Raw genomic sequence first — 22,111 nt, 5'->3', positions numbered from 1 at the left:
CTGTATAGTAGACCAGGGCTTCATAAAGGGACCTTGTCTCCAAAAACCTAAAATAAATATAAGCATTTTCTTCTTTTTGAATTCTGCTTCCCCTCCTTCTGTGTGTGTGTGGGCGGGGGGATACTTGTCTGCTGTGGCACACGTGTGGAGGTGAAAAAGAAACCTTGCAGGAGTCAGTCCTTTGCTTCTATCACATGGGTCTTGGGTTGGGTCGTGAAGTTCAGCAACAAGCATTTTTACCTTCTGGGCCATCTTATTGGCCTCTCATTTTTTATTCTGTCTTTAAATATTCATCTTACTCTCAGTAGTTACAAGATTGCTGGTTTATTTTCGAACTTGACCTAATTAAAAATCGGTCACACTCATCATCATAATGTGTAGAGAAATGTCTTGACTTTAAACAGGAGAGTGTGAGATTTTAACTAAATTTAGCGTGAACCATTGGTGTTAAGAGTCACGTCTGGGCTGGACACCAAAGACAAGCAAACATTGTCTTTTTTTTTTCTGGTTTACATCAGGATATGGACCTGGACCGCCAGTCTTTAAGTAGCATAGACAGGAATGCCTCTGAGAGAGGACAGAGCCAGTTCTCCAACCCCACGGACGACAGCTGGAAGGGCGCACCATATGCAAGTAAGACCTTTTATGTTCTGGGTGTGTTTCCATGTGTTCATTTTAACTGGCCAACACGTTCATGTGACTCAGATATTGGAAAGCACAGACGTGCCAACAGGATTCTGCTCCCCTGCTCCTCCTCTCTCCTGTGCCACGGTGTTGCCAGGCTCGATCAAGCCTCTCTCAAGTCATTTTATCCATATGCCTGCAAATACATGCACATATACATTCACACATGTGCCTGCACACATGTGCCCTCCTCTCCTCCTTACCAGTTACAGGACAGTGTGTGCGGTACTCCCTTTGCACTTAATGCCTCATTCACTGTCAGTACACAGTTTTCATATTCTTTCATACTGTTGTCTGTTACCCTAATATATAGATGCATCTTTGTTGAAGTGGATCTTAATAATGGATACTTATTGTTTTATTAATACTTCATTTGTGACTGTTACCCTTGTGTACTGTTCTGCATGACATATTTAGAAAATTCCTAGAAACTAACTAGCAGTGGGGTTAGAGGGTAAGAAGAGCATTTGGTGTTTTGATGGATGTTTCCAGATTGCCAACTGTTAAGTTTGCTCCTGGTTGCATGATCTTTGGGAATACCTCAATAAAATTCTATGTCTCTGGAATTATTTTCTGCTTAATTATGGTTGACTGGAGCCTTTTTCCATGTCTGTGAGAGCCTGCCCTGTGTCTGTCACACCCACCCGGGGCTCCGGGACTGTGGGTGTTCTGCAAATCAATTCCAGTTACTTCTCTGGTTTGTCTCTTAGTGTTGTTCATGTAGTGTTTTACTCTTTTATTTTGAAAAGTAACTTTAAGAACTAGAGTGTGGAGCTGGAGAGATGGCTCAGCGGTTAAGAGCACACTAACTGCTCTTCTAGAGGACCCGGGTTCAATTCCCAGCACCCACATGGCAGCTAACAACTGTCTGTAACTCCAAGATCTGACACCCTCATACAGACATACATGCAGGCAAAACACCAGTGCACATAAAAATAAGTTTAAAAAAAAAAGAAAAACTGGAATGTGGGCTGGAGAGATGGCTCAGTGAACACTGGCTATTCTTGCAGAGGATGTAGTTTCTGTTCCCAGTACCCACATGGTGGCTCACAACTGTCTATAACTGTAGTCCTATGGGATCCAATTCCCTCTTCTGGTGTGTAGAATTACTTGTAGACATAACACCCACACATAAAATAAATAAATCTTATAAAAAAAAACAAAACAAAACTGAAATGTGGTGTTGGGCATGGTAACACATGCCTTTAATCCTAGCAGGTGGATCTCTGGGTTTGAAGCTCCTATCCTGATCTACATAGATAGTTCCAGGCCATCCAAGGCTGAACCATAGGACCCTGTTTATGTGCCAGGCACTGTCCTTTTCGGTGTGTGAATTCATCGGTCCTTCTGCTGGCCTTTGAAGAATGCTGCTTTGCATCTGAATGACAGGATGTAATAGACAGGGCCAGACATGCTTTGGCACTTCAAAGTGTGCTGTTCCGTCTGAAGTGGTGTCTCCATCACTTGTCTCCAGAGCAGTCCCACCCCCTCCTCCACACGTCAGACTCTGAAGTAAACGCTGACTGAACTTCTGAAGCAGCACAGCAGGACAAGACAGTATGTGACCCCGTTATCTTCTGAAAGGATAAAAGTCACCTTGCAATCCACTCAGAAGGCCCCTGGAACTGAGGTCCTGTCCTTTGGTAACTGCTCACAGCCAGGGGAGAGGAGTCTGATTTGTCGTCCTCTAGAGCAGCTCACCAGGTGGACGGGGTCAAGTGTAAACTCCTCTCACTAGGAGACTCTCGGCAACAAGACGTCTGTATTTGGGACCAGAGCCTCTGCTACGCCTCCAGTCAGCAGTTAAATTCTTTCTCCTGCTTTTCCAGCTCAACCTCCCTTCTAAGCCCAAAATGTTTGCACAATTCCGTGTGTGTTTGTATTGTGACCCACTATCTAACTTTAGTCCAGCTGGTCTAAAACTTGGAATCCTTGGGACTCCTGCTTCAGCCTCCAGGATATGGCCATCATACCTGGCTATATAGTTTGGTTTTTTATCGACACCAGCTACAACTTCACTATATTTTTTGTTTGCTTGAGACAAGTTCTCTGAAGCTTGCTTTTAGAGCTCTGCCTGCCTCTGCCTCCTGAGTGCTGGAATTCAAGTTGTATGCCAGCACACCTAGCTGACTTTGTATTTCTTAAAGTTCAATTAGGGGGCTAGAGAGATGGCTAAGCAGTTAAGAGCACTGACTATTCTTATAGAGGACCTGAATTTGGTTCCAGTTCTACATGGAGGTTCATAACCTTCTGTAACTCCAGCTCCAGAGGATCTGATGCTCTCTTCTGGCCTCCTTGGGTACCAGGAATGCACATGGGCAAAACATTCATATACATTAAAAAACAAAAAAGCAACAACAACGACGACAAAAAGCTATTTTAGGTGTTTCTTGTAGCAGGATTCTTAAAAGTTCTTATTAATAAAATCAAACCTGAGGCCGGTTATTGGGGTGAATACTGGAAGGTCAGAGAGACAGAACAAGCCACAGCTATCTCACCTTACCAGTTCCTCAGCTGGTCCTGTTTCCTCAGACTGGAAGCTTCTGTGTCCTCATCCCAATAGCTCTCAGCTGAATTACTGCTCAAAAGCCTGCATGCTTAACCAGCCAAAATGCTTAACCAGCCAAAAACTTCTAGTTTCTGGTCCTCACGCCTTATATATATATCTTTCTGCTTTCTACCACCACTCCCTGGGATTAAAGGCTGGCTTTCTGGGATTAAAGGCATGTGTCACCATGCTTGGCTATTTCCAATGTGGCCTTGAACTCACAGAGATCCAGAGGGATTTCTATCTCTGGAATGCTAGGATTAAAGGTGTGAGTGCCACCATTTTCTAGCCTTTGTATCTAGTGGCTGTCTGTTCTCTGACCCCAGATAAATTTATTAGAGTACACAACATTTTGGGGAACACAATACCACCACAGTTTCTGGAGATTTAACCCAGGATTTCACATGCTAGGGAGACATTCTACCCCTGAACTTAGCCCCTTGAAAGTTGGAGCATTCTGCATAGAGGATTGGTACATGGTTGCAGACTTTTACACCGCGTTTAAAAAGACAGGTGTTTCCGTCCTTCTCTCACCGAAGCACTCTGGTCTCTCATGCACTGAGAGAGAATCATTTTACCACAGTGGACCATGAACCAGACAACACTTGTAAGATGGGAGCCATAGATCTGGAGACACAGGGTGGATGGAGTCGGTCTCAGTGGCAGATATGAACTTGTAGATATGAACAGGGAACAGTCAGAATAAAGAACTGAAGGTTCACCACTCCACAGAGTAAAAGAGCACCTCCTCACACCCCAGCCCAGGAGTGGGGATCACATCTAGAACCTTGTGGGTGCAAATGCCCTCAAGACATGAGAAGTAGGAGATGCAGAAAGCCACACCACTTCCAAGATGGAGGAGAAGTGGCCCAGAAAGTGCAGACTTAAAAGAGCTCCCCCATCTCGTAAACTGAGCTGTGCCTGCTCACAGAACAGAGGCTCACTAGCATCGGCAGCCTGCCCACCTGCCATGAGGGTGCAGTCCACAGCTGTGATGTAGGAGAGCTGTGGCTGACCATGAGACTTGTTGGAGGTCACAGGATCCGCACAATCAATTCTCTCAACTTCAAATCTTTGCTCAATTTCTTTTCTTTCCTTTCCAATTTTCTTGAGTTTCCCTCCTTTACCTCGTTCCTTTTTTTCTTTTCTTATTGTTTCATAACCACATTTTTGGAGAGCTATTTCTTGGCATTTTGCTTAAACTAGCAACCCAACTCTGATGGTTCCTTTCTCTACCCTGTCATGCCAGCGAATATCAGTCAATCAATATCAATTAGGTCCTAGTATTATCTCCAGTACTGTGGGAGTTGGGGACAGGGTTTTCATTTGTTGACATGCCACAGCACCGAGAAGTGTTCTGGGCACACAGGAGGAGCTCAGTGAACAGTGCTGATCATTGTCAGGGTTAATCTTTATCATCTAATGTAGATCAGAAACTGTTGGCCAGCCTCCTCATCAAGTGTGTGGTTCAGCTGGAGTTGATACAGACCATTGACAACATCGTCTTCTACCCTGCGACCAGCAAAAAGGAGGATGCGGAGCACATGGTTGCTGCCCAGGTAACCACCCCAGGGCCTGGGCTGGGGCACTCTTGTTCACGGGAGGCTGTGAGTAGCAACAGCATGTTGGAGCCAGCACAGATGGGCAGTCCCCAGCCCATCATGCGCATCTCTGTTCAACCTCACATTTAGAAACATTGTGCTGGTCACTGGCAATTGAACACGATGAAACAACATACACCACAGACAGGAGAGCACTGAAAGTCAAAGGTCTTTATTCTCCTGTGAGCTGGCTTACCAGTGTAGCACTGCTCAGATGCCACCCCTCCCTTGGTGCTAGGGAAAGTGTTATCTCAGAGACATCAATAACTGAGGAAGCTGTGTAATGACATATGCCTGAGATCTCAGCACTCAATAGGCTAAGGCCACAGAGTTGTCATGAGTTCAAGGCCTGCCTGGGCTACACAGTAAGTTTGAGGATAGCCTGAACTGCATGAGACCTTGTCTCAAAAATCACAAAGAAAAACAAGCCAGGGGATTAAAAACAAACAACAATAAAACGTGAAAGGAACAATATGCATGCTCAATCTGTCCTTTTCATTTTTTTTTTTAAGTAAGCAGTTCAGTCCTTTGTTTTTACAAAGGCATGGAGACACTGTCATTTGAGAATGTTTTGAGCCCTGTGAAAACAGTACCGTGGTCATCAGCAATCCCCATCATCCCGCCTTCCTGACTCTGCAAGTTATTCATTGACTTTCTGTCTCTGGATTTGCTTGTTCAGAGCATCTCATACAAAGAGAGTACAGAGAGTGTGAACTTTAGGGTGTGATTCTTTAATTTAGCAGAATGTTTTGAGTTCATGTGTATTACAGTATTCCTGTAATATAGCAGTATTTCTTTTACATATGGCCAGATAACATTCTGCTGTGGCCGCTTCCCAGCACAGTTGCTCCTCTGGCCATTCTGACTAATACTGGGTGTGGAAGTGCTTGCCTGTAATCCCAACACTCCAGAAGCTAAAGCAGGCCACTGCACAGCAGTACTCTTACTCATTAAAAAAGAAAAATGTCTCAATCCCCCTGCCCCCCCCCCCCCCCCCGTGTCTTTAACAATAGAGTTTTACCATCTAATTTGGTGAGCACTTCACTTTAAAATTACTGTTAAACTCATAAGTTATATGTATATGACACATGCTTATTCTCTATCAGATTTGACCAAAAACTCCTCCCCCTTTCTACATGTGTTTTCAGCTTTTGGTTTTGGTTTTGGTTGTTTGGTTGTTTGTTTTGTTTTTTCCAAGACAGAGTTTCTCTGTGTAGCCTTGGCTGTCCTAGAACTTGCTCTGTCACAGAAATTCACTTGCCTCTGCCTCCTGAGTGATGGATCAAAGGAGTGCGCCATCACCACCTGGCTTGTTTGTTTTTTTGAGATAGGCTCTCATGTCTCCCAAGACTAGCACTGAACTTGCTTCCTAGCCCAGGCTGGCCTGTGTTCCCAGCCCCCTGCCTTTACATCCCCAGTGCTAGGGTTATAGGCGCATGCCACCATACTTAGCTATAGAACTATGTTTGAAGAGTTTTTGTGAGTTTTGTTTTGTTTTTAATTTGATGTGTATGAGTGTTTTGTCTGCATGTGTATCTGTGCACAAAGTGCCTGCTGCCCAAGGAGGCCAGAAGAGGTCGTCAGATCCCCTGGAACTGGAGTTACAGCCGGGTGTGAGCTGCCATGTGAGTGCTGGCAATCAGCCAGTGCTCTTTCACTGCTGAACCCTCTTTCCAGCTGTTTTAAGAGGTTATATAAGTGACCGGGTGTGATGGTGCACACCTCTAATCCCAGTGCTCTGGAGGCAGAGGCAGGTGGATCTGTGTGAACCTAAGGCTGGCCTGGTCTACAAAGTGAGTTCCCTATGTAAGAGACCCTGTCTCAAAGAAAAGAATGCTTCACATAAGGTTTACTCTTAGATCTTCAGACGTGTTTTAGTCCCTTCTTGTTTGCTGTCTAAGGTGGGAACCCAGTTTCTGTCTCTGTGTGTGATGGTCACACGTCCTCAGCACTATTTTATGGCAGTCTTTTCTTTCCCCAGTGAATTTTCCAGGCCCTTGTGTCAGAAATCACTTTACCAATAATATAAGGGCTATTTCTTGTGTCTCCATGCTGTTTAATTCACCGGTATCTACCTGTATACCAGCATCACACTAACCAAATTGCTGCAGCTTTTTATTATGTTTTGGAAGCTGGAAATGTCAGCCCTCCAATTTTGTATGTTTTCAAGATTTCTCTGCCAATCAGGAGTTTGGAATCAGCTTTTTAAATTAGGGCCTCGCTGTACAGCTCAGACTGGCCTGGAACGCACTATGTAGCCCAGGCTTAGCCTAATTTAAAAAGCTGATTCCAAACTCCTGATTGGCAGAGAAATCTTGAAAACATACAAAATTGGAGGGCTGACATTTCCAGCTTCCAAAACATACTAAAAAGCTGCAGTAATTTGGTTAGTGTGATGCTGGTATACACTCAGCTGGGATAACAGGTGTGTGTGTGTGCCAGCACATCTGGTGTCAGCTGGGATTTTGATAAAGACTGCTCCAGAGTTTTGTTTAGACCAACTCAGAAAGTTTTACGATCTTCCCTTCTCAGCCTCTTATGAGGAGGATGGCCAATTCCTAGAAATTTCCAGAAATATAAAATCTCCAAATGTGTCAGGTTTAGGCTGCACATGCACTAACAGTTTGGAGCATTGTACACATGCTTAACCAGTCTTTCCTTTGGGACTGAAGGCTATCGCAGGGCTTGAGTGATCATCTGATCATCTGACTGAGCTCAGAGAACCATAGGTTTAGCGCTTCTCTCCCTGGCTTTGTTATACTTGGGACTCTGGCGTCTGTCACATTGATCACATTTGAAAAGAGAAAAACACAGGGCTGTAGTGCGGTGCTGAAAGCACCCCCCCTGCTTATGCAGCAGATAGTTCTGACAACGTAGAGACTTGAGCCCCCAAGCCTGCCGCCGCCACACAACCACTCAGGATATAGCCAGAGACAGACTCTGAGTGGGAACACTCCAAGGATGGTTCTAGGAGGTTGAACTGCCCTGTCTGTCTGCCATCACATTGCCTCAGTCCCCGCTAAGCTCTTTACTCTCCCCTCCAGCAAGACACCCTAGATGCAGATATCCACATTGAGACGGAGAATCAGGGCATGTACAAGTTCATGTCTTCCCAGCACCTCTTCAAGCTGTTGGACTGCCTGCAAGAGTCCCATTCGTTCTCCAAGGCCTTCAACTCCAACTATGAGCAGCGAACTGTCCTCTGGAGAGCAGGTAAGGCACACAGACAGGCTTGTGACAGGCTCCACCAGCCACCATCCTGAAAGGCCAAGCCTTTGGAGAGCTCTGGTATTCTAATATTATTAATTTATTTTTTGTTTGTTTTTGTGTGTGAGTGTTTTGCCTGGATATATGTCGGTGTACCCATGCCTGGTGTCCAAGGTCAGAAGAGGGCACTACATCCCCTCGGAATGAAGTTACAGACAGTTGTGAGCCTCCATGTGGTGCTGGGTACTGAAGCTGGGTCCTCTGGAAGAGCAGCCAGTGCTCTTAGCAACTGAGCCATCTCACCAGCCTATGTGATATATTTTTATGATATTTTATGTGATATATATATATGTAATATTATAATATATATTATATATATTATGTAATATATATATTATGTAATATATATATATATATTTCCTCCAAGGGTAGAATGTGTTGGAGTCTTAAAATTTAAAACTTTGCAGAAACACACTATAAACTTTTGTTAACATCCTTTAACCCTCTCCCCAGATACCTTGTTTTGTTGAAACAAAATTGTTTTTGCTATCAGTCCTGGCTAACCTAGAACTTGCTAGTAGCTCAGGCTAGTCTGAAACACACTCTAGTCCCCCTGTCTCAGCCTCCTAATTACTGAGATTACGGGTGTGTGCCATTATGCCTGACTCTGAGTTCTTTGTTTATTTTGTATGGATTTTTTTGTTTTGGTGTTTGGTTTTTGGTTTTCTTTTTGGTTTAATGATGCAGGGTTTCTCTGTATAGCCCTGGGTATCCTGGAACTCACACTATGTGGAACCTTAGAGAACTGTTCGCCTCTACCTTGAGTACTGGGATTAAAGGGAATTTCTCTCTCTATTTTTTTTTGTTTGTTTGTTTCTTTTTGTTTTTTGCTTTTTGTTTTTCAAGACAGGGTTTCTCTGTGTAGCTTTGTGCCTGTCCTGGAACTTGCTCTGTAGACCAGGTTGGCCTCAAACTCACAGAGATCCGCCTACCTTTACCTCCCGAGTGCTGGGATTAAAGGCGTGTACCACCGCCACCCAATGGGAATTCTTTCTTAAAATTTAAAAATTATTGTGGTCTTGAAAAGAAAGTTACTGTGGTGCATGTGTGTTATGTGGGTCAGGAAACAAATTTGCGGAGTCAGCTCAGGTCTCCAGGCTTACAAGAGTAAGTCCCTTTACCCGCTGGGCCCTCCTGCCAGCCTGAGCCCTAGAATTCTGAAGAGCCGTGGACTGAGACGAGACTAAATGGAAGGAGCGCTGCGTCTGCACGGGTCACCTGGAGAGCCAGGAACACCACCACCCGCCTCACATTTCCTTGGTGTGACTAGAGAACTGTCTCCCGTGGCAGCTCAGTGCTGTCCAGGCTGGTAACGTGCACTATTGACCTGATTGCCTTATCTCTAGGCTTCAAGGGCAAGTCTAAACCCAATCTTCTCAAACAAGAAACCAGCAGCCTGGCCTGTTGTTTGAGGATCCTCTTTAGAATGTATGTCGATGAGGACCGCAGGGATTCCTGGGGCGAAATACAGCAGCGACTTTTAACGTAAGATTGTTTTCCCATTAATTTCCCATCATAATTCTGTGAATTGAAAAGAATAGGAGAGCCAGGTGTGGTGGCATGCACTTTTTGTCCTGGACTTGGGAGGTAGAAGTAAGTGGATCTTTGAGTTGCAGGCCAGCCAGGGTTAGAGATACACCTACTCAGCAACACTCCATGCCTGGCTTCCTTCTGCTGCCTCGCCTGTTTCAGGTCCTGAAATCCTAAGCAGAGTAGGCAGGGCTATTCCTTCTCATTCCGACCCTCCCTGGAGCTGTAAAAGTGCTCTGACAGAATTCTGAGTGCTAAGACTGAGGGAAGTCCTGGCTCTGGCTGGCATCCAGGGTGAGGAGGTTACTGTCCCTCCTGGGAGGAAGTCCAAGGAGTTGCTGTCAGCCCTAGCATCCTGTCGCTCCATCTTTCCAGGAAGATACTAGGCCAGTTTCTACCCCCTCCCAGGGCATCACCAAAAGGCTGGTGAGCCTCATGTTTTGTGTTTCTCTTTGATCCTGGGGTGTGAATTTGGCCCTGCACAGGCTAAGTGCATGCTCTACCACTGAGCTGCACCTCAGGCCCCCAAGCCTCCTTTTTCTCTTCTGAAATATGTAGTAGCCCAGCATTGACCCTGCAGTAAGGCGGCAGTCTGCAACACAGCTAGGAGCAGCCCACAGGAACATCATTCTGTGGATCTTAACTGTCAAGCTGGTGTATCAATTTTCAATATATTGATTTAGTGTATTCCAGATAGCCATTTGGGGAGGAGGGAGGAGTACATAGTGCAGTGGTGGAGTACTTGCCTACCATGCATGACACCATAGGGTCATTTCCTAGCACTGCATGAACATCCACATGTGCGCGCATGCACACACACACACACACACACACACACACACGAGAGGAAGGGGGGAAATTGGCTATAAAATATTGTCATGTGTCCTTTAAAATGATGGAATTTTTTCTCCTTTTTTATTGTAATAATTTTATGCCCTTTACAGTTGTCTGACAGTGAGAATATTATAATAGACTTTTGTTTGGTCTTTTGAGATAGGATCTCACGTAGCCCAGGCTGCCTCAAACTGACATGTAGCCAAGGATGACCTTGAACTCCTAGTCTCCTGCCTCTGCCTCCTAAGTGTTGGGATTGCAAGTGTGTGCCACCACAACCAGCACTGATAAATCTTGACTGAAAGGAGAATTTACTTAGTTAAAGGAGATACAATGGTTCTTCCCCACTCTTCCTTGGGACAGAGTCTCCCTATATACCACCTAAGGCTGGTCTTGGACTCATAATTTCCTGCCTCACTCTCTCCATACCCAGGTCTTTTTTTTTGGTTTTTCAAGACAGGGTTTCTCTGTGTAGTTTTGGTGCCTGTCCTGGATCTCACTCTGTAGACCAGGCTGGCCACACTCGAACTCACAGAGATCTGCCTGGCTCTGCCTCCTGAGTGCTGGGATTAAGGCCTGCACCACCACCACCCAGCCCAGGTCATTTCTTAAATCAAGCCTAAAGCATAGGCTCCTAGCATCTGTCAGGGTTGCCGTATAACATTGAAGTCGGGGCAGTTTCAGTAGTTACAGGGTGAGGAGGGGGAGACAGTTAATAACAGTAAAGAAGTACTCTTGTGCTTCGTGTGCTACAGACTGACCAAGCTTCACACTGGTCATTGCCAGAGCCATGCTGTCATATGACAAAAGAAATGAGGACCTGGTGGTTTGTCCAGGCTGGCACAGCCAGTGTAGGTATTCAGTAGGGCATTGAAGGATGTGAAGTACCAGCTACTGTCTTGACATGCCTGTCTCTTAATTATAGGGTTTGCAGCGAAGCACTTGCCTATTTCACCACTGTGAACTCGGAAAGCCATCGGGAAGCATGGACAAACCTCCTGCTGTTACTTCTAACCAAAACCCTCAAAATAAATGACGAAAAGGTACAGTGAATTCTAATGTCTCCGGCAGGCTCTGGTCAGGGTAGGTGCTTTTCCTCCAGTGGAGATGACTGTTGGAGACAGTTCATTAGGAAAGTGGGTAGGTACCTCCAGATAACAGGGCTTTTCCCAAGAACTCCAGCTGGGAAGGGATGAAGTGTGGACCATGTGTGTGGCCATTGGGGATAGTGCTAATGGTCTCAGTACAAGAAGACAGGCTGAGATTGTGAGTGGTGGTGTAGACTATCTGCCCCTTTATGGAGTGAAAGAAGCCTGTTGGGGACAGCAAGACTATTATAACTAAAAGAAACTCAATACCATTAAAATGGGAGTGGGAAGGCATTGTGGATGTTTTGTGATAGGGCCTCATTCAGCCCAGGCTAGCCTAGGACTCCCTGCGAGCTGAAGATTACCTGGTCCTTCTGCCTCTACTTCTGCAACACTGTAGGATTTACTTCTTTGCTTTGTGTGGTGCTGGGGATTGAACCCAAGGCTTCATGCATGCTAGGCAAGCACTCTACCAACTAAGTTACGCCCAGGTCTCGTTTTCATGAGACAGTCTTACTATGTAGCCCAGACTGGCCCAGAACTTGCAGTCTTCCTGTTTTAGTCCTGTACCACATCATCCAGCTAAAGTAAGTTTTAGCTGCAGCAAATTTTAATTGTAAGAAAAAGCAGCAGCAGTATTGTAGAACATCGTCATTTAGACTGAGATAAATACCTTTGGAAAACTGGTGCAAAAACAATGTTCCCTGTCTGACTTGGCTCTCTGCTTTCCCTGCCGCCAGTTCAAAGCACACGCGTCAGTGTACTACCCCTACTTGTGTGAAATCATGCAGTTTGACCTGATCCCTGAGCTCCGCGCAGTTCTTCGGAAGTTCTTCCTGCGGATAGGCCTGGTGTATAAGATATGGATTCCAGAAGAGCCATCCCAAGTGCCAGCAACATTGTCATCCATGTGGTAGCACTGGCTCCCACGGTCACTGCTGTGGTTCTGCAGAGTATCCATCATGCCATCCTGACTGGCAAACAAGGCCACCCACCCTGTTGGAGTTCAGACCTGGATAGCAGTGACCTGTCCCCTGGCCTCATCACAGTCCCCATCGTCGGCTCCTGGTGTCTCGTTACACCATTGCACACCAGTAACACAGTGGTGGGGTCAGTTCGCCATCTGTCCGTCATTCCATTTTGCTGCCTGAACTGTCAAATCTGTTGTCAAACCACAGTTTCCTCGCAGAGCTCCAAAACTGGCAATAAATGTTTTGTCAGAGGAAGTCACTCTCCTTGGAAGTAATGAACATCGCTGTATAGATTCGTGTTTATTAGAGAGTATGTTAATAAAATTCCTTGTAACGGCTAACTGCCACCTAAGTACACTGGGTGTTTTGTTGTTTGAATGTATTAGAGAAGTTTGAATGTTTGTGTCAGTTTGGGGTCAGCCTAGTTAGATTAAGAAAGGTAGGAAAAGAGGGTTATTTCTTATGCTTTGTTATTGTCTGAGTGATCTCTAAAGTATTTTACAAAGTTATATTATTGAAGATTTGATTAAAGGCAGAGTGTAGTAGACTTAAAGAGCTTGCAAGGTTTGAAGAAAATGTAGTGCCTCATGGCTCCCTGTTTTAGTAATGTGGGGAGACAAAGGTGTTATCCTTCCTTGAAGTATTTGTGGGTAGGTGTTGTGTTAAATTTCCAGAATGCATTGCGCATCTCTCTGAAATCTCTAATCTGAAATAGTAATGAAAAGCAAACAGCTGACCCAGAGTTTATCTTCGAGTCAGCCTTTTTAGTTTTTCCCTCAGCAGAGTGAGTGTGGAAGGGACTGTCAGAGCTGGGGACAGTAACTTAGTGTAATAAGGGTTACTCCGCTGCTCCCTCAGCCATGTCTTGAGTGGAACTAGAGCTACTGTGGGCCAGCACAGCTGGACTGTGACAACAGCCAGGGGTGGCACTTAGAGCTTCTGTTAGCTTGAGCCAGGAGCTGGAGTCTTTGGCAAGATTAGGTTCTGGGGTCCTTACAGTGGTAATGGTGCCACGCCTAGAACCGCAGCAGAGTGAATTCTGAGTGCTCCCACACCCACAGCAGCCAAGCTAGAGGAAGCTCAATCGATTTGGAGCCCATGAGAAAGAGAACGCACGACTCCTTGTCTGCCCTCACCCACTGTTCACCTGGAGCAGCACTGAGTGCTAAGCCGTGTCGTGAGATGCAGTAGAAACCGCCAGGCTTCTGCCTGCATCGAGTCCTACAAATGGGGGTTGTGTTATGTCAACTCTGGTGCCTTAGAATAGTCATCCCTTGGGAGTGCATCTGTGGAATTGGACCCTTTTTTCTTTCTAGAGGGAGTCCTGGTGCTTTTGCTGTTTTTTTCCTCTTGTTTTGACAGCCTTGCCACATGTTCAGTTTGGTCGGCAGAACTTGTATTTGTGCTTTTTCCCCCCAAAAAAAGTATTATAATTTTTCTACCAAAGAAAAAAAAGCTGGTTGAGATTATTACCAACACATATTAGTTGAGAGGGCTGTGTACCTCGAAGGGCGGGACTGTGGGAGAATGTTAGTGTAAGTGGAAAGTGTGAGCACATTTGACTGATGTGTCTGGGAGTCTGTCACATCTTTTGCTGCACTATAAACCTGCGCCTGAGATGTTCTGCCTGGTGTTGCCACTCAGCATGACCTCAGCTATCAGTGGTCCCTGCAGTATTTGTATCACACATGTAATCAGGGAACATGCATGCGTGTTCAGTGGGTGCATCCTGTCTAAACTGTGTCCCTGACTGGTGGCTTTCCCTCCCCTGTCATGTGACATTCCACCCATCCGCATTAGTCATGTGCCCCCAGTGTTCCCTGCCTCCTCTGTCATTTTTGCTCTTTACAGGGTGGGGAGTGTATCTGTGCATTTTCTTACTTGCTGAGGTTTTCGGGCTTGAATTTCTTTATAATTTTGTTGTATAAAAAGATTGAATTTTCTGAATGATGCATTTGAATTGTACAGCAATAGATCTTTTAAAAACAGTGTAAAACCATTCAGGGTAATTTTTCTTGTCAGTGGGCAGTGGTGTCCCTGACCTCCAGAAACAAGCCATTCGGTTTAAATTCTTTGTGGTGAACAAGTCTAGCCTTTCTCATGGCAAATGTAGCTTGAGCCCACTGGACACCAGTGCAGAGTGAAAAAGAACACTGTACCCTCACAGGCAGATGCTGGCTGGCTGCAGCACAGAGGAGGGAGGGTGGAGCATCTTCCAAGGCTTTAGTTCTTTATCAGAATGCTTTAAGTGTTGGTCATATGTGCCGGACTCTCTAAAGAAGTTTCTGTTCCCAAGCTGCTGTTCCGAGCAGTTCTGTTGTCTGTTAAGGAAATCACCAGCTTTGGCATCTGAGCAACAAACAGTGAGTGGGGTGTGATGTCTGATGTGCACCTCCAGAGTCAGACATATCTAGAAATACAATACTTTCTTCCAACAGGTGACTTTTGTACAAAATTCAGAAAAAAATGTCAAGACACAACCCTCAAAACAAACCATTTTGTTGTTGTTGTTTTGTGATCATGGCTGTCTATTTAGTTGTCTTCTAGTTATTAAAGAACGTGCTGACACAGGCAGGTGTGGCCGCCTCGCTCAGGTGTTTGTTGCTACAGTGCTAGTGGATCCTTCTGCACTCTGTGTCACTGTGGGAAGGGAGACACAAGCTAACGCCCACGTGAAACCTGGAATTGTACTGCCAGCAGCTTGGTGGTTTGGGACGCAAAAAAACCAAAGCTGAGCATTGTAAAGAATGAATCCATCTGAAAATCCTTGCTCTCAGAAAATGACACTCATCAAATGTGTGGTTTTTCTCAGTGTTCTAATTTTTTAAAAAATTTTATCTTGCATATTTGCATCAAACATTTCTTTATGTGCAAAATGTATGTTTTTCCTCTTTAAAAATGCCTAAAAGTTAGTTACTAGCTACTTTGATTTCATCTACACACAGTGATTAAGTGCATTTAATATTGATAATTTAATGAAAAGCATTCCTTGCCCAATGGATGTAAACATTTTTGGAAGAATAAAGCAGAATTATATAATATGAAATGCTATGTAAAGTTTTCTATATAAAAATATTATGTATAATACTGTTAAATACCCCATGCTTTGATCAGGTGGAAAATCAATAAAGTTTTAAAAAGTAAAGCTGCTCCCAATGTCATAATTTATATTCTGTCACGCCATATAGGTTGGGCTATTTGGAGTTTGTTGCCAGGGCAGTTGCAAGCTTACAGTTTCCAGTTGATAGTGGTGCTTGCTCCAGGCAGAGAAGCCTGGTGAGCCGTCTGACCCCTAGGGCCCACATCAAGGTGGAGACAGACCCCACTCCACAAAGGTTCCTCTGGTCTCCACACTTGGTGCTCCACACACCCACACAGTAATAAAATAAAAATTAAAGTAGAAGGCAAGAAATATGCATAATAGCAGTCCTGGTCAAGGTGTCTCACCAACCACTGATCCATCATTGTCTCGGCTCCACTTGCAAGGTAGTCTGTAAAGTGTGTGGTGGAGTCCCCTGTGGCTGGTCCAGGCTTCCGGCATTTTCTTTTCCTAACATGAGATTCCCGGAGAACTCTAACTCCTTGGGGCCCATTGTTTGGGTAGTCTGACAGTCACAGTGTGTCATCCTCAGGCTTATTGCACAGCGGCTGTGAGTTCAAGATTGCAACAGCCAGGCCCTGCCCAGGAGACAGCGTCCCGCAACACTCCCCTTCTCCAGCTCTTCCTTCTTCCATGAGTCCCCGAGGGTTGAAGGGAGATGGTAATTCTGATGACCCTTTTGGTGGTGAGGGCTGAGCTCCAGAGTAAAGGCAAGACAGATGCTCTGTCACTGAGCTATATTCCAATCTTTTTTTTTTTTTTATCCCAGGCTGACCTTGAACTTGATATGTATCAGCAGATGGCCTTGAACTTCTGATCTCCTGCCCCCACATACCCAGTGCTGGCATTGTGACGTGTGCACTGCACTGTTTTTTATGCTGTTCTGGGGATTGAATCCAAGATTTCATGCATGCTAGCCAAATACTCTACCAATGAGCTCTAACAACAGTTTCAAAGGTAGAATTCTCTGGTTAGTGGCGGCACGTGCCTTTAATCCCAGCACTTGGGAGGCAAAGGCAGGCAGATCTCTGTGAGTTTGATGCCATCCTGATCTACAGAGTGAGTTCCAGGACAGCTGGGGCTACACAGAAACCCTGTCTCAGGAAAAAAACAAACAAACAAACAAAAAACCAAGAACAAAAACAAACCAAAAGCCAAACCAAACCAAACAAAGGTAGAATTCTCAGGCTCCTCCAACGTGCCTCCCACGTGGCAGCGTTGGAGGACTGGCCCATGGCCGTCATTGTTTCCACCTCAACCTTCCATCTATACTGCAAAGCTGTGTGGTGTGTGTGTGTGTGTGTGTGTGTGTGTGTGAGAGAGAGAGAGAGAGAGAGAGAGAGAGAGAGAGAGAGAGAGAGAGAGAGAGAGAGAGACTTGTGTGAGACCCTCTTTACATCTGTGTATATGTGTATTACCCTCTTCCTCCTAGCACACACCCCCTAGAAGTGGCTGACCAAGTGGTCTCCACAGACCCATGACACTTCAGGAAGACCTCAAAGGGACCACTCTGGATGAGCTAACCTCTTGGCCTGTGGACAGAGGGCCTGTGAGGAGGGAGAAACTAGAACAGAGCTGGAATGAAGCCTTCTAAGGAGGGGGCTGGTCTCAGGAAGCACCACCTGTGGCAATGAGGATTGGGGATGACGGTGTTGGGGAAGGTTTCATGAAAAATATGGGTGGGCCTGAGGGGTCGTATGCAGCTCAACAGTAGAGTACATGCTTAGCATGCATTGAGATCCTGTGTTTACCCTTTAACACTGCAAACACTAAATGACCACGCCTGGTGGTGCATGTCTGCAGTCTCAGCTACTCCATTTATTTGGTTGGCTGTTTGTGACAGGGTCTTTCTTAGTCTGTAACCCAGGCTGGCCTTGAACTCATAGCAATACCTCTACCTCTGTCTTTCAATTGCTGGAAATCCAGGAGCACACCACCAGACCTGGTTTTATGGAGCACTGCGAATGAAACCCAGGGGTTAGTGGATGCTAGACAAACAGCTGAGCTACATCTGCAGCAGCCAAAAACTTACTTCAAAAAACTTTGTTGTTCGAGACAGGGTTTCTCTGTGTAGCCCTGGCTGTCCTGGAACTCACTCTGTAGACCAGGCTGGCCTCGAACTCAGAGATTCCCTTGCCTCTACCTCCCGAGTGTCAATTAAAAAGCCCACAGTGCCATGCCTGGCCCTCAAACAAATTTGTTTTGTTTTGTTTTTTAAAGATTTGTTTTTTTAAATTATGTATACAGTGCTCTGTCTGCATGTATGCCTGCAGGCCAAAAGAGGGCACCAGATCTCATTACAGATGGTTGTGAGCCACCATGTGGTTGCTGGGAATTGAACTCAGGACCTGGAAGAGCAGCCAGTGCTCTTAACCTCTGAGCCATCTCTCCAGCCCTCAAACAAAATTTTTAATGATACTCTTTATGTACATGCAAACGAGTGTGCTACGGCACACGTGGAGCTGACAGGACATCTCACAAGACTGAGTTCTGTTCTTCAATCTTGTGGATCCTGGGGACCAAACTCTGGTTGTCAGGCTTAGTGCTGTAGTGGTATTTGCTCTGCCCATGACCTTGGGCTATAGGCCCGAAGGAGGCGGTACTTCCTGACATTGTAGTGACCTCTTATAAGGGAAGGGAGGAAGGTCACATGCCCCTTCTCCCTGCTCTTGTCTGCGAGGTGGATTCGCTCCTGGTCAGATCAGAGGATGACTTCTGCTGTCTACTCCGTTCTGTATTCATGAGTGTATTTCCTCAATTTATATCTTAATAAATTCTGTTATCCATTTAATAGACTTATGTGGATTGATCATAATATGGTGACAAGCGCCATTAGCCACTGAGCCATCTAAGAAGCCCCACCCAACTTTTCATTTTTAAAATAGGGAACAGAAAAGTCAAGCTCAGGCCTGTAGCCCCAGTACTTGGTAGATGGAGCAGAGGATCAGGAGTTGAAGGCCAGGCGGTCCACATAGGCCAGTCATGAGAACTGACCCCAAAAGCCCAAAATAAGCCAGGCATGGTGGCATAGGCCTGTAATCCCAGCACTTAGGCCAGCCTAGGCTACAGAGTGAGTCATTGTCTCTAAACCAAAACCAAAAGAAGAAGCAGCAGCAGACAATACAAACATCACATCGTTGTTTTCTATCCAGCTCACATCCTGTGCTGGATTCAGTGATGTTCCTGCCACATGGACTGTACTCAGTAAGAACTAAAGGTCCCTCTTCGTTGTTAAAAGTGTTATTATTTGATGTAAATGCCTGAATGTATTTGGGCATCATATGAGTGCAGTGCCTATGGCAGCCAGAAGAGGGCGTTGGACCCATGGAACTGGAGTTAGGGACAGTTGTGAACCACCGAGTGGTGGTGCTGGGATCTGAACCAGTCTTCTTCAAAAGCAGCAACAGCTCTTCGCTGCTGAGCTATCTCTCTAGCCCTCTGCCTCTATTTAAAACAAAGACCCCAACGCGATGCGTCCTGACTTCAGCGATGGCCACTCTCTCGCCTCAGGTGGGCTTTAAATGTGAGATGGAGCCAAAAGACAGGTTCTCAGCAAGCATGAGAGATATGCCCTTCTGAATGCACATAAAGGCGGCTTTCCATGGGCAGCTTTTCAGGGTGATTTTCCATACTTTACAGACTGTTTTGTTAGTGTTGGAAACAAAGACCACAGTATGCAGGAATACTGGGGATTCTGCTCACTTGTTGCCTTTGTTTCCAACACAGTCGTTAGCAGTTGTAGCCAACACTAAGCATAGGTAGTGGTGCTTGTTAGGGTTCACTGTGCACCACCAGATCAGCCTTTCTAAGGCACCCACTTGCAGGGTTCTTCATTGCTACACAGAGAAATGGTGTGTGCCAGAAGGAGCTTATCCTCAAACAGACTGATGTTAGATGCAGGACATCAACCTGCCTTTGGGGTGTGTGTGTGTGTGTGTGTGTGTGTGTGTGTGTGTGTGTGGTGTGTGTGTGTGTGTGTGTGTGGTGTGTATGTGTCATGTGTGTGTGGTGTGTGTGTGTATGTGTATTGTATGTATGCGGTGTGTATGATATCGAGACTGAGCATCAAATTGTAAGAAACCTTAAGAGTCTCTTATCACACACTGTAAAACTTGTCATGAAATTCATGAAATTCAAATCTTTATTTCCTTTGTTTTCCTTCATTCCCTTTTTTTATTTGTATTATTTTGCTTTGTTTTTTTGAGACAGGATTTCTCTGTTTAGTCCTGGCTGTTCTGGAACTCACTCTATTGACCAACCTGACCTCAATTAGAATTAAAGGTTTGTACCATCATGCCCGACTCTTCAGGTCCTTTTGAAACTAGCCAATCGAGAAAGAGTATGAGGTCAGACACCAGCCAATGAGGAAAAGACAGTTCCCACCTGCAGAGAAGGGAAAATGCAGCACACCACGGGCCCTCTCCACTCTGCCCCATGCTTGCTTCTCTGTGAGCAATGCACTCTAGAATCCAGTTTAGAGCAGCAGTTCTCAACCTGGGGGTCAAATGGCCCTTTCACGGGGTTACCTAAGACCATTAGAAAACATAGCCATTTCCATTACAATTCAGTAGCAAAATTTACAGTTATAAAGTAGCATGAAAAATAATTTTATGGTTAGGGTCACAACATAAGGAACTGTATTAAGGAAGGCTCTAGACTCTAGAGTCCGGATCAAAGTAAAGTTTTGCCTTGAGGCATTTCAACTGGAGTGGCAGTCTCTTACTTTAGGACCTTGAATTTATATCCCTAACAAGATCCAGCCGGGCAGTGGTGGCGCACGCCTTTAATCCCAGCACTCGGGAGGCAGAGCCAGGCAGATCTCTGCGAGTTTGAGGCCAGCCTGGGCTACAGTGTGAGTTTCAGGACAGGCTCCAAAGCTACACAAAGAAACCCTGTCTCGAAAAACCAAAACCAACCAACCAAACAAACAAAATCCAGGGTCTTGCTTAGGTCGGCAATGCTCTGAGTTATATCTCCAGGCCTTATGAATGGCCCTCAAAGATGAAAGACAGGCAAATCATTAGCTTTCTACTTCCCAGGGCTAGAAGAAAATGAAACGAGAAGCAGATTAGTATGATTAAGATAATTGCTTACAGGCTGGTGGTGTAGCTCAGTGGTAGAGTGCTCACCAAGCATGAAGGAGACATCAAGTTCAATCTCCAGTGAAGGTCATCTGTACTAATGCTGCAACAGTAAATGTACTGTATTTATACATGGTACTTTACCTATTCCTACATGAACACCCAACATGGGGGCCAGAGAGACAGCTCAGCAGTTAAAAGCACTGGCTGCTCTTCCAGAGGACTGTTTTAGTTCCCAGCTTCCACATGGTGGCTCACAGCCATCCTTAATCGCCAGTTCCAAGGAAACAAACCCTTCTTCTGGCCTCCTTGGGTGCTGCATGCACATGGTGCACAGAAAATAAAAATAAAAAAACCTTAAAATAAATACCCAACACATCTTTATTGAGCAGCTCGGGTGTGCTAGGTACTGGGGTCACAGCTATAAACAACAGCACTAAGCCCTAAACTCTGTCAGTCATAAGAGCCCTGGGGCTGGTGTGGGAGCCCATTCTCGGGTTCCTGGTGGCTTTACCCAGCAGGTCCGAATAGAGGATGATCAGGACCACGGGCCTGAGTGCAGGTGTCTGAGATGCTCTGCACTTGGCTGTGCTGGGGGAGGAGGTCTTTTGCTCCACCCCTTGGCGTCTCTATAAAAACCCTGGGCCAGAGACAGTTGGGGCCCGTTGGAATAGGTTCCAGGCCCTCTCGAGGCTATCCTTTATTTTCTATCTGTTTATCTCCACAAGATTCTCTGCTATAAATCCTTCTATCTAATATTTCCTGCTGCTCGCACTCAAGAAAACTCTGGGGAACTGTGGGGATGGTGGGTAAACGCCCCACAGGCTGGTGGCTGATATTAATTGCAGAGACTTATAAATGCCAGACAGAAAGCATAAGGGGGGCTGTTTCTGAGGGTGACAGCACTCGCTGCCAAGACTGAGGACCTGAGTTCAACCCCTGGAACCCGCAAGCTGGACAGAACTGACTCTCACTAGTGTACTCTGACCTTCACACACGCACCATGGCACCCGCGTACCCCTCCCCTACATAAATAAACATTTAAAAACATTTTAACTCAGAATGATGTAATTGTTGGTTTTAAATGCAGCTCTTGTTACCGTGTGAGAAAGGTCACGAGGCAAGACAAAACCCAGTATCAGAGCTTTATTTGGGGGTGTGGGGGCGGGGGGGGGGGGTTGGTGAGGGGGAAACAGAAGAGAATGACCAGGCCTGTGAAAGACGTGCAGGTAGAGAGACAGTGGGGGCAGAGGAGAGAGCAGAAGAGAGGGGAGGAGTCTGTGACTGGCTTTTTGTTTTGTCTTTTTTGTTGTTCGAGACGGGTTTCTCTGTGTAGTTCTGCGCTTTTCCTGGAACTCACTTGGTAGCCCAGGCTGGCCTCGAACTCACAGAGATCTGCCTGCCTCT

The 22,111-nt window shown here is 45.7% G+C and overlaps 1 protein-coding gene across 2 annotated transcripts in view; it reads left to right on the top strand.

The window, feature by feature from the left end:
* Nucleotides 1-15,668, top strand: part of Arfgef2 (ARF guanine nucleotide exchange factor 2) — an 85,746-nt gene extending 70,078 nt beyond the window's left edge. For both annotated transcript variants that reach the window (XM_076571137.1, XM_042276838.2), the window contains exons 34-39: nt 519-633; nt 4,661-4,791; nt 7,878-8,046; nt 9,447-9,585; nt 11,390-11,507; nt 12,293-15,668. In XM_076571137.1, coding sequence (XP_076427252.1) covers nt 519-633; nt 4,661-4,791; nt 7,878-8,046; nt 9,447-9,585; nt 11,390-11,507; nt 12,293-12,469 — 849 coding nt within the window. In that variant the 3' untranslated portion in view covers nt 12,470-15,668. The remainder of the gene's footprint in view (nt 1-518; nt 634-4,660; nt 4,792-7,877; nt 8,047-9,446; nt 9,586-11,389; nt 11,508-12,292) is intronic.
* Nucleotides 15,669-22,111: the final 6,443 nt, after the last annotated feature.

This window comes from Peromyscus maniculatus, chromosome 4 (assembly GCF_049852395.1).
Source record: "Peromyscus maniculatus bairdii isolate BWxNUB_F1_BW_parent chromosome 4, HU_Pman_BW_mat_3.1, whole genome shotgun sequence".
NCBI classification, from domain to species: Eukaryota; Metazoa; Chordata; class Mammalia; order Rodentia; family Cricetidae; genus Peromyscus; species Peromyscus maniculatus.
Note: the sequence above shows the minus strand (reverse complement) of the source record. Positions and strands in the feature narration are given on the sequence as shown.